The sequence below is a fragment of the Pipistrellus kuhlii genome, unplaced genomic scaffold, assembly GCF_014108245.1.
Source record: "Pipistrellus kuhlii isolate mPipKuh1 unplaced genomic scaffold, mPipKuh1.p scaffold_m20_p_17, whole genome shotgun sequence".
Classification (NCBI taxonomy): domain Eukaryota; kingdom Metazoa; phylum Chordata; class Mammalia; order Chiroptera; family Vespertilionidae; genus Pipistrellus; species Pipistrellus kuhlii.
Genome location: NW_023425482.1, coordinates 10,445,783 through 10,458,157, shown reverse-complemented (window position 1 = coordinate 10,458,157; position 12,375 = coordinate 10,445,783). Strand labels below are relative to the sequence as shown.

At 49.2% G+C, this 12,375-nt stretch overlaps 1 protein-coding gene across 2 annotated transcripts in view; it reads left to right on the top strand.

Moving 5' to 3' along the window:
- Positions 1–12,375, top strand: part of PLCG2 (phospholipase C gamma 2) — a 145,604-nt gene that overhangs the window by 68,315 nt on the left and 64,914 nt on the right. Inside the window, exons 7-10 of one of the 2 annotated variants that reach the window (XM_036440576.2) lie at positions 1,315–1,398; positions 4,731–4,774; positions 6,448–6,517; positions 11,670–11,771. In XM_036440576.2, the coding sequence (XP_036296469.1) occupies positions 1,315–1,398; positions 4,731–4,774; positions 6,448–6,517; positions 11,670–11,771 (300 nt within the window). Of the gene's footprint in view, positions 1–1,314; positions 1,399–4,730; positions 4,775–6,444; positions 6,518–11,669; positions 11,772–12,375 lie in introns of both variants that reach the window. The other variant, XM_036440577.2, reaches the window with a different exon arrangement.

Sequence of the window (12,375 nt, the reverse complement as noted above, 5' to 3'; positions counted from 1 at the left end):
GTGATATGAACAAATGTGTTTGTTTGGGGAAATATTTCAAAAGATTTCTCAGGTAGGTTGCCAGAGATGTAGAATTTTGTATGCAAGTCTTGATAGTGTAGTTGTCAGAGTTGGTTCTTCTGTCCTTCCCTTCACTTCCCACCTATTCTTCCCATCTACCTTTCCCCTATGAACCTTTCTTCCCACCCACCCTGCCATCCACCCATTCCCCCTTCCACTCATTTAATTTCTTTATGTTCTTGTGTGACTAAGCTGTTGGTAAATTTGGGGCAGGTAAAGCGATTCCAGGAGTGATCGGGTAGAGGAGGTGAGATTTTTATAGATTAATGCCTTACATTTAAGACTTATCCATCTTGAGTTTATTCTCATGTATGGTCTAAGTTGGTGGTCTAGTTTCATCTTTTTGCATGGGGTTTTTCCAAATGATGTAATGATGGAGATGATGTAGAGGCACCCTTTCTGGCCCCTACCAACTCTTGTCAAGGAGCCCAACCACACTCCACCCCAGTATCCTCAGTTAGAGGACTCACATGGCCATGGCAGCCCCAGTCACAGGATTCCTCAGCCAAAGAAGCTCATTCGTTTTTGTACCAGTGACCTCCTGGAATAGTTAACCCACTTTATGGTTTATCAAGCCACCTTTTGATTCGCCCCCAAACAATCTAAGTAATTCAAAAAGATGAAAATAGAGAAGGGTGGGGATTGAAAGAAGAGAAAAGAGAGGGAGAAGCATTTACCATTGATTACTACTTAATTGGAATTTTGTTCTCTATCAAGCCTTCACTTGGTGTTATTTAGTTTGGTTTCAGGGAAGTTTGAGGGGGGTGATGTTAGTTCTCCCATTTTACAGATGAAGAAACTAAGGGTCTGAAAGGGTCACGTAAATTCCCCAATGCCATTAAGCAAATCAGGGGATAAGCCTTGCCTGGAGTTGAGATCTATATAATCTAAAAGCTTGGTTAGTTTTCTTACTTACGCTTTGAAAAACTGACTTGTACCAATCTACCCTATAAATATATCTAGATTTAATGATGCCTTTGATGCCCCCAAAAGGAGAAGTTCTCATTGTGGCTCGTGGAATTCTGGTCGAGACTCTTCCCTTTTTGGGATCACCGAAACGATTTTACCTGGTGGGGTCCCTGGTGGGTATGCTCTTCCGACGGGTAAACAGGAAGGTTGTGGATAGTTCCGGTTCAGAGGAATGTGGGTTGATCTTAGCCAACTTTGTAGAAAGGCATCCTATTACTATAATCAGGAGACATTCTCGTGGTCAACACCAACACTTGTGCGGTCATTTTTATTTTTTATTTACAGGAAATAGGTGCCCACAAAGATGAATTCAGCTTTGAACAGTTCCATCTCCTCTATAAAAAACTTATGTTTGAGCAGCAAAAATCGGTAAGGTGATTCTTGAGCAGATGATCGAATGATATTTTTGTTTCCCCGTGTTTCAAAGTCCAGCAAGTTCCTAGGTCACAGTGGTCAGCAAACTCTTTAGTCAACAGAGCCAAACATCAACAGTACAATGATTGAAATTTCTTTTGAGAGCCAAATTTTTAGAAGTAACGCCACTTCTTCAAAATAGACTCACCCAGGCTGTGGTATTTTGTGGAAGAGCCACACTCAAGGGGCCAAAGAGCCACATGTGACCCTTGAGCCACGGTTTGCCGACCACAGTCCTAGGAAAACCAGAGACGTCTTCTTCCTAGTCACAGAAATGGAAAGTGGGGATGACAGTGGCATACCATCTTCACCTGCTAGGTTGGCAAATGTTTTTGAAGGTGATAGTTCTTAGGGGAAAGTATGGGGAATTGGTTCGCATATCTTCTTGGTGGGAATATGAGTGGCTGTACCTCTGAATGGAATTCAATCTGAATCTATTAAAGTAAAAACAGTTCACCAACTCTAACTGTATTATCTCATTTGGGAGGAAATTTATCAAATTTTTAATAGTAACCGTCCCTGGGTTGAGGAACTATGTGTGTGTGTGTCTTCATTTTATACTTTTATATGAGAATATATTTTTAAGATAACATGCTATTTTCAAATTAAATTAAAATTAAAGGTGAAGATAGGGTGCTATTTTAAATTTAAAATATATTTTGGTCTGACAATGGCATTTTGGGCACCCTGTCTTAGAGAAATGAAAGCACCGGGACCTAGGAATGTGTCACCAGATTGTTTACCGTAGCATTACTTACTCAGACAAAATACCTGGCACCATCTGGGTGCCCCTCAGTAGAGGACCAGCTGGTAAATCATGGCCCAGCCATTCTCAGCAGCATCATGCAGCTGGTGAAGACTTCTGAGTCAGCTGTGTTTCTGGATGTTCATGAAATTTTGTGAGAAAAGCCAGCAGCAAATTCATGTGAGGAGTTGGGTCCATTTTTGGTAAAAAACAAAACAGAATACAATAACCCTTCTATATATCATCTCTGTGTGTTTTTATGAACAAGGAGGAAGTATGGAAGAAGACACACCTCACATTTAATGTTGATTAAGTGTGTGTTCTGGAGGAGTTTGGAAAGACGGGTAGGAGAGAGAATTGCATTTTTCTTTGTACACCTCAGTTTTCTTTGACTTGTTCCAAGTTGGTGTGTCCCCAAAAGTATAAAGCTTAAAAGGTGGGCATTCAGTGCAATGCACAGGACACAGTGCTGGGTGGGTGGCATGCATGCCACAAACAGGAGCCGCTGCTGTTACTGTTGGCAAAGGGTTTTGCAGGTGGCAACGGTGGGTTCAAAGCAGAGCTGAGAGGGAACAGAGTAGGTGGGAGTTGGAGCCAGTGGATTATCTGGTTTCTCCAACCAGCTGTGTGATCGTGGGCTAGCCACTGACCATTCCAGCCTCAGTCTTCTCACCTGTGTAATGGGGATGGTGATCCCTGCACCACAGGGCTCTGAGGAGGACTAAATGAGGGGTTGGGTGTTGAGTACAATCATTTTTAAGTGATGAGTCGCTAGAAGACAGTTAAAATTTTTTTTTTAATTCAGAACAGAAGAGAGAGGGAGAGAGAGATAGAAACATCTATGATAAGAGAGAATCATTGATTAGCTGCCTCCCACATGCCCTCTTCTGGGGATGGAGCCCACAACCCAGGCAGTTGCCCTTGACTGGAATTGAACCCAGGACCCTTCAGTCCACAGGCTGATTCTCTATCCACTGAGCAAAACCAGCTAGAGCTAGGATATAGTTTTAATTGCCTTTTACATGCAGGCTGGCAGGCCAGCCACAGGGTGAGGCCCCTTGATAGGTGACCAATGGCCATGAGATTTTGGATGTCTCCAAGGTAGAGAAATGGGAGAGGCATTTCCTGTGTGTCTAGATTGGGCAGAAATACATTATTTTATAGAGAAAAACCTCCAGTCACTGTGTTTATCTGCCTCTCCCCCCTCCCCGCCCCCCATATATATAAGGATTGATTCTTGTTTTGCCAAAAAGAGTAGAAAGACTGTAGGTATTGGGAGTTGAAAGACCCAGATTCCAGCCCCAACCTGACCTCTAACTGACCAAGTGATTTGTGGGAAAGCCATCTTTGTCCTCCTCACTCAAGCATCTTCTATAAAATGAAGTCAAGTTACTGGTTATAAGACTTTTAAAACTATACACTTCCCCTCCCCTTTTTAATACAGAACCGTAACAAAAAGAAATCTATTGCATAAAAGCTGATCCAAACACTTTTTAGGTTAACATCTGTAACCTTTATTTATAGTCAATGCTTGAGAGCCATGAAGGTGTTTTGATGGCAGTGTCTCAGGCAGTTGACCAGGACTGAGAAAAAAAAAAGCTTGATTCATTCAAGATAAGTGATTGCAAAGGACAGTTTTTATAATCAGTTGCCTTGAAATTTCAGGATGCTGTCTCATGGGACAGATGGCAGGCAAAGCTTGAGAATAAGGTTTTCAAAACAGCTTCATTGGCTGCCAGCACAGGTTAGCCCTGGATAGTCCCCATTGGGATAAAATTCCACACGAGAGGTATTTCAACATGCACCTTCCTGTGTGGTTCTTTCTCAGGCTAATTAGTGTGTGTGTTTGAGAGAGAGAACAGAGAGTAAGAAGTTGGAATCCTCAGATCGTCTGGGGGTTCCCCAGATTGCCCAGTTTTTGGGAAAAGACACCTGTACCAGAGGTTGCCTTTGGCGGCCATAGCACCATATTCAGGATGCATGCGTTCAGTTGTACTTGGCCTAATGGTTTTAAATCCTTTTGAAATGAAGTGCTTACATTTAACACTTGGGAGATTTCATATGAAGCTCCAGATTTTTAGCTCCTCTTGAAAAAACAGTGAGATCTGGCTGTCTAAGGGTCCTGCGTTCCAGTGCTGACCTCTGAGCAGAAAGGAGGCATGCGTTCCCTAGTGGCCCCTGTCCTCACCCGTAGTCAGCTTTCTGCTAATCTCTGTTGCCCACCTGGCCCTGAGGACTTTCTGGGTTGGCAACATCTGGTCTCCACCATTGGATGGTATTCCCGTACTCTAACCTGGCTATCATAACAGGAGTATGAACACAGATCATAGCTAACATTTTCTAAGTGTGACCTCTATGCTGGGTGCTGTGCTAAGTGTTTTACATACGTTTAATTCTTCTCACAACCCCGTGAGAGAGATAACTGCGATCCCATTTTACAGATGAACAAACTGAGGGTCAGAAAGGTTACTTGCTGGAGGCCATACAACTAGTAAGCTGGACCTGCTGACTGTCCTTGTTTTGTGTGTGATTTCCATTTCAGATTCTTGACGAGTTCAAAAAGGATTCCTCCGTGTTCATCCTGGGGTGAGGCACCTCTTCTGGGTGATGGTTGTTCAGGGTGGCTGAGCTGGTTATTGGTGCCCTTGGGGGTCCTCCCAGTCCACTTCGCGGCTCTGGGGGGTTGCCTCTGTAGGTGGGCACTGGGGGCGGGGGGTCCCTCTATCCGGGGATTGGCCATGCTGACCCTGTGGCATGGATACACAGGAACAGAAGCAACAGAGTTCTTGTAGCGTTGGGGGGGGGGGGGTAATAGGGAGGGTGGCCCGAAGGTTCTGTACAGAAGCCTGAATGTGTTAGGACCTCCTTTCTTGGGGTGTGCTTCATAGAACATGACTGGTGGAGAGCTTGGCGTTTTTTGTTTTTTGTTTTTAATACAAATTAAAACATTGTTAGTGCCAAGCATATATGGGAAATCCCTGGTAAGCAGGTTTAACTGAATTAAGAAGTGGAAGGCAAATAAAGTGCTTCACATGGGGGGTGGCAAGGACCTGTAAATGGTGGTAATGATATTATGAAAAAGTAAGTGCTGCAGGACTTATCAGGACCTTTAGTGTGCTACCAGTTCCCTAAGTTGGGGATTTATAAAGTGTTCTGTGCTCCCCATGTCCATGTGCTCGGAAAAGAGAGGTTTTCCATGGCGTGAACAGCACCTAGAACGTGGTGAGGACCTGCTTGTTGGGACCACCCTCACTGATGCCGACCCTCTGGCGCCAGTCCCCTCTGTCACTTTCTAAACCGGAAACCCCAAGACTCCAGATGCATAAAAAACCAACCCTGATGTTTATGTAGTGCTTTAATGAAAAGATGAGTGAATTGATGAGAAGCTATAAAGCAAACCAGGAGGCTCGCTCGCAAAGAAGAGTAGAAATGCACTTGTAATGAAAGACAATAGACTTTTGGACCCTGACTGCTTAGTGAAGGGAGAAACCTAAAGCATGCTTCTCCTATATTTTGAAAAGTCCACACCCTCACCCCACTGGCAAGTGCTCAGGGACGAGTAGGAACCTCCCCGGGCAGCTGTTGTGCAGAACACACTTCTGTAGGCACCAGGCTGTCTGTGCCAGTCAGGGGGCCCAGCATTTTGTAGCCATGAGCATCCTCTTCCCATGGCCATTGGTTATCAAGCTGCTGGCCAAGGGGGAGTCCCCTTTGTTCAGGGGGAAGGGTTCCTCATCCCAAATGGAAAATTCTCCCAACGGCGGGCCTCTGCTTGCTCCATGGCCAAGCCCTGCATGTTTCCGCTGACTCTCCCCACCTGCCCAGAGTCTAGGGGGCTCCATCCAGCCCCCAGTCCTGCCTCAGAGCCCCTGGCTCAGCACTCTCTGCTTTGTGGCTTTTAAGGAGATGCTTTGATGCAGCCCCAGCTCCCCTTAAAATGTGTTCATGCCCAGTCTGCCCATGTATTTGTGGGCACACGCATGTCAGTGCTCTCCTTTCCTCCTCCCTACCTCCACCTCGGAGCAGCTAAATGCAGGTTCCAGAGCCCACCCTCCAAGGCTTCCTCGTTCTCTCTGAACTGTGAGAGGTCAGGAATCTCATCTAGGTCCCCTCTGCCTTCCCATCGACAAGCCTGGCCCTGGCACAGAGGAGGGTCTTGCCAGGGTGTCTGGTGGCAGGCAGCCTGCTGGTGGGAATGGCCTCTTGACTGTTGATGTGTGTCCCTCTCTAAACACCCTCTCTTTCCTCGAGGGCAGCAGTACCGACCGGCCCGATGCCTCTGCGGTCCACCTGCATGACTTCCAGCGGTTTCTCTTACATGAACAGCAGGTGAGAGAGCAGAATGGCGGGAGGGGAGCCGGGAGGAGCTTCCTGGCTGGCTTCTCACCGTCTCACCACCTGCCACGTGCCTTCCTCTGGCCACGGGGAGTCATGAACAGCTGTCGTCTTCCTGCCCGGTGCAACTTCCCTGTCCTAGCCTCTGGAACGAGGACAGCCTCATAATCCGCTCCTTTTCAAGGTGCAAATTGAAGATGGACAAGAGTGAAAATTTTTCTCCGTAGGCAGGCAGGTTGACGGCCTCTAGGCAGCTGTGCCTCACCTGGCTGGCTCCTGCGCCTGGCTCAGCTTAGTGTCCCTTCCTCAGGAAGCCTTTTCTGACTGATGGAGGCTGTGACTAGGGTTTATATATCAATATATTACATATATTTGTGACCAAAGGCTTTTCTGAAAGAAAGGGTTTATTGAGCCAAACGCCGGCCAGAAAAGGGCCAGGGCTCAGGGCTCGCAGCCTATGCAGCCGGCAGCAGGGCTGGGGAGGAGACGTGCTCGCTGTCCTGGAGCTGAGGGGCTCATCTAGGAAAGCAGTGCGGGAAGAAAGGTGTGTGTTGCTTAGGAAGAAGGCACATGGGCTGTAGGTAAAGGGGAGGGAGAAGGCACATGGGCTGTAGGTAAAGGGGTGGGAGGAGGCACATGGGTTGTAGGTAAAGGGGGAGGGAGGAGGCACATGGGCTGTAGGTAAAGGGGGAGGGAGGAGGCACATGGGTTGTAGGTAAAGGGGTGGGAGGAGGCACATGGGCTATAAGTAAAGGGGTGGGATGAGGCACATGGGCTGTAGGTAAAGGGGGAGGGAGGAGGCACATGGGTTGTAGGTAAAGGGGTGGGAGGAGGCACATGGGCTTTAGGTAACGGGGGAGGGAGGAGGCACATGGGTTGTAGGTAAAGTGGTGGGAGGAGGCACATGGGCTGTAGGTAAAGGGGAGGGAGAAGGCACATGGGCTGTAGGTAAAGGGGGAGGGAGGAGGCACATGGGCTGTAGGTAAAGGGGGAGGGAGGAGGCACATGGGCTGTAGGTAAAGGGGAGGGAGGAGGCACATGGGCTGTAGGTAAAGGGGGAGGGAGGAGGCACATGGGCTGTAGGTAAAGGGGAGGGAGGAGGCACATGGGCTGTAGGTAAAGGGGGAGGGAGGAGGCACATGGGCTGTAGGTAAAGGGGAGGGAGGAGGCACATGGGCTGTAGGTAAAGGGGGAGGGAGGAGGCACATGGGTTGTAGGTAAAGGGGTGGGCGGAGGCACATGGGCTGTAGGTAAAGGGGGAGGGAGGAGGCACATGGGTTGTAGGTAAAGGGGTGGGAGGAGGCACATGGGCTATAAGTAAAGGGGTGGGATGAGGCACATGGGCTGTAGGTAAAGGGGAGGGAGGAGGCACATGGGTTGTAGGTAAAGGGGTGGGAGGAGGCACATGGGCTTTAGGTAAAGGGGGAGGGAGGAGGCACATGGGTTGTAGGTAAAGTGGTGGGAGGAGGCACATGGGCTGTAGGTAAAGGGGGAGGGAGGAGGCACATGGGCTGTAGGTAAAGGGGTGGGAGGAGGCACATGGGCTGTAGGTAAAGAAGGAGGGAGGAGGCACATGGGTTGTAGGTAAAGGGCTGGGAGGAGGGACATGGGCTGTAGGTAAAGGGGTGGGAGGAGGCACATGGGCTGTGAGGAGGCACATGGGCTGTAGGTAAAGGGGAGGGAGAAGGCACATGGGCTGTAGGTAAAGGGGGAGGGAGAAGGCACATGGGCTGTAGGTAAAGGGGTGGGAGGAGGCACATGGTCTGTAGGTAAAGGGGGAGGGAGGAGGCACATGGGCTGTAGGTAAAGGGGTGGGAGGAGGCACATGGGCTGTGAGGAGGCATATGGGCTGTAGGTAAAGGGGAGGGAGAAGGCACATGGGCTGTAGGTAAAGGGGGAGGGAAAAGTCACATGGGCTGTAGGTAAAGGGGTGGGAGGAGGCTCATGGGCTGTAGGTAAAGGGGGAGGGAGGAGGCACATGGGCTATAGGTAAAGGGGTGGGAGGAGGCACATGGGTTGTAGGTAAAGGGGGAGGGAAGAGGCACATGGGCTGTAGGTAAAGGGGGAGGGAAAAGTCACATGGGCTGTAGGTAAAGGGGTGGGAGGAGGCTCATGGGCTGTAGGTAAAGGGGTGGGAGGAGGCTCATGGGCTGTAGGTAAAGGGGGAGGGAGGAGGCACATGGGCTATAGGTAAAGGGGTGGGAGGAGGCACATGGGTTGTAGGTAAAGGGGGAGGGAAGAGGCACATGGGCTGTAGGTAAAGGGGTGGGAGGAGGCACATGGGCTGTGAGGAGGCACATGGGCTGTAGGTAAAGGGGAGGGAGAAGGCACATGGGCTGTAGGTAAAGGGGAGGGAGAAGGCACATGGGCTGTAGGTAAAGGGGTGGGAGGAGGCACATGGGCTGTAAGTAAAGGGGGAGGGAGAAGGCACATGGGCTGTAGGTAAAGGGGAGGGAGAAGGCACATGGGCTATAGGTAAAGGGGAGGGAGAAGGCACATGGGCTGTGAGGAGGCACATGGGCTGTAGGTAAAGGGGAGGGAGAAGGCACATGGGCTGTAGGTAAAGGGGGAGGGAGAAGGCACATGGGCTGTAGGTAAAGGGGTGGGAGGAGGCACATGGGCTGTAAGTAAAGGGGGAGGGAGAAGGCACATGGGCTGTAGGTAAAGGGGAGGGAGAAGGCACATGGGCTATAGGTAAAGGGGAGGGAGAAGGCACATGGGCTGTAGGTAAAGGGGGAGGGAGGAGGCACATGGGCTATAGGTAAAGGGGTGGGAGGAGGCAAATGGTCTGTAGGTAAAGGGGGAGAGAAGAGGCACATGGGCTGTAAGTAAAGGGGTGGGATGAGGCTCATGGGCTGTAGGTAAAGAAGTGGGAGGAGGCACCTGGGCTGTAGATAAAGGAGGAGGGAGAAGGCACATGGGCTGTAGGTAAAGGGGAGGGAGGAGGCACATGGGCTGTAGGTAAAGGGGTGGGAGGAGGCACATGGGCTGTAGGTAAAGGGGAGGGAGAAGGCACATGGGCTGTAGGTAAAGGGGTGGGTGGAGGCACATGGGCTGTAGGTAAAGGGGGAGGGAGAAGGCACATGGGCTGTAGGTAAAGGGGAGGGAGAAGGCACATGGGCTGTAGGTAAAGGGGAGGGAGAAGGCACATGGGCTGTAGGTAAAGGGGGAGGGAGGAGGCACATGGGCTGTAGGTAAAGGGGAGGGAGAAGGCACATGGGCTGTAGGTAAAGGGGAGGGAGAAGGCACATGGGCTGTAGGTAAAGGGGTGGGAGGAGGCACATGGGCTGTAGGTAAAGGGGTGGGAGGAGGCACATGGGCTGTAGGTAAAGGGGTGGGAGAAGGTGAAGCGAGCTGGTTCAGAGAGGGCAGAGTCTGAAAGGAGGAAGCGTGTGCACATTGGAGTGGTGGAGGGGAGCAGTCAGAAAGTTCTCTTGTAAAGGAGAGGTGGAGGCGCTGGTGGTCGGTGGCGCCTGCTGCCCCCTTTAGGTCCTTGTGGGAATGGCCACCTGGAAGTTCAGGGTTTCAATACGCACGCAGGATGGCACAGTCTTTTGTTGGGTTTGCCCTGCATTTAACAGATTAACCAATGTCCCTTCCTTCCATCCTCCAGTCGGCTGTCATTTAATTTAGGACAGCTCAGAATTTTCTCTTTGTCGGCAGGTACATGGCTAACCTCCTGGGACAAGTGGCCTTACATCCCAGAATTCACCTCCCAGTGCTGCTTAATTTCATTACAGGGGAGAATGACAAGCTCTCCCCATCCTCAATTCCTCCCGCCCCCATTCCCGCCACCCCCAACCCCTTCGCTGCGCTGTCCTCAGAGATCAGGGATAGAGACTGGAGCTCTTCACCTGCAAGACAGCCCCTGAGCATCTGTGTGCGTGTGATAGGAAGGCCAGGCATGATGACAGAGATGGGGACCCTGAGCCGTCAGCCTGGCTGACCCTTCAGGTCCCATGTGCCGGCGCTCTGTGGAGTGACGGCGTGAAGCAGAGCCAATCACCGAGGACACCTGTTTGGTGTGATGGTTACTCATATGTGGAATGGTCACTGCAGCACTTGGTGTGCAAATTAGTACAAGGTTTCTAGAAAGTACTCTAGCAATATGCAATTAAATTGAAAACTTTGAAAAAAGGTTAATATACTTGGATTAAAGAATTTCCCTCCTAGGAACTTATCCTAAAGCAACAACAGCAACATTTTCAATAGAGATGAAAACATGGAACTAATCTAAATTTCCATGAAGGGACTAGTTAGCTATGCCCCAGTCTAGCTGTGGGAGGGGTAGGTGAATGGGGAAAAAAAGGGGGTGAAGAGGAAGACCCCAAAACTGATGTGCCTGAGTTGGTCTCAAGCTCAACGTTGGGTCAAGTTCTTTAAGGACACGACATCTCCATTTCCCCATTTATAGAATGAGGAGAATAATAAGTATCTCCTGGGGTTGATGAGAGGAGGAAGCTTTGCAGAAGGAAGGAGGAAGCTTCTGGCCTTGGAGGAGGAGGTGGAGACATCAGGCCTGATAGGGCCTTTGCATAAAGTATCCTACAATTTGAGTCTCATGTTTTCATATTCAAAGATGTTAACGCTTCTGTAGTCAAATGAACTGGCTGCTCCCCAGGCTCCCAGCTGTTTGGTGTCCCTTATCCAAGTAGATTTGCAAGAGTCAACAGCAAGGCTCATTGTTGACGGGCACCCACATGCCATGGGGCCCATTTCTCCGCCACTTCATTTGTGTCTGTCCTTCAGCTCTTCTGTCTTTCAGACATCCTGGTCCGACCCTCCTCACCCAACCACATACACAGCTCATTTGCTTTTATTATTCTTATTGATAGAGGCTTTAGGATACTCATTACCTGGAAAGTATTAGTCAAAGTTGGGTGTGTGGGTCCTGTTTCCTCCTTGTGCCTGATGAATAAATATTTGGGGTGAAGAAGATGGGTGTTAGGGTTTGGAGAGGAAAACAAGAAAGTTACTTTAAAGTATGCATCCTCACGGGAACTCTGTGCAAGGGTATTATCACTCCATGTAATGGATGCAGAGGAGCCCACAGAATACGTGACCTCCTGGGGTCAGCCAGGCAAGGCACCCGCGTGGCCTGATATGGCTCCTTTTGGTGATTTCTTGTTTTCTTTGTCATTCTAAGGAACTTTGGGCTCAGGATGTGAACAAAGTCCGTGAGAGGATGACAAAGTTTATCGACGACACGATGAGAGAAACGGCAGAGCCCTTCTTGTTTGTGGATGAGGTGAGGGGGCTCCTTGTGAGCAGTTCCCCAGGGGCTGGTTCTCTTCAGTCTTTCCCTTTTATTCCTTATCTGTTGACCTCGTTTCCTGGGTGTGTTTCTTGTTTTTGCCACTAGAGGGCGTCTAGTACCTGGGAGCGCATTGTAAACATCCCAAATCCAAAGGTTTTGGGGGTTCCTGAACTGTTGAAATGGTTACACTTGGCCCTGAGTGAGGCAGGCAGCAGGGGAGGTAAAACGGAGGGAAAACTGGGAGCTCCTGTTACCTGTAAGGTTATTACCCAGAGTCACTCAGTCTTCCGATTTTTTTTTAAAAAAGGGTCAAGCATTGGCATATGACATTTCCTGCCTTTTAGATGTTATGATACAATGTTAATGTTTTTATTTATTTATTTATTTATTTATTTATTTATTTTTATTATCAAGTTGGTGGGTTCACAGATGTTTATGGTACTTTTATGCCTTAAACGTACCATATATAGGAAGCATATATTCTTGTAGCAACAAATATTTTAGGGTGCACGTTAATAAGGAAAACACTGTATAAGTCAGTGGCACCTGCGTCAGCACAGCCTGTGGCTCTCTGAGTCCCTGCGTGGAAACACGG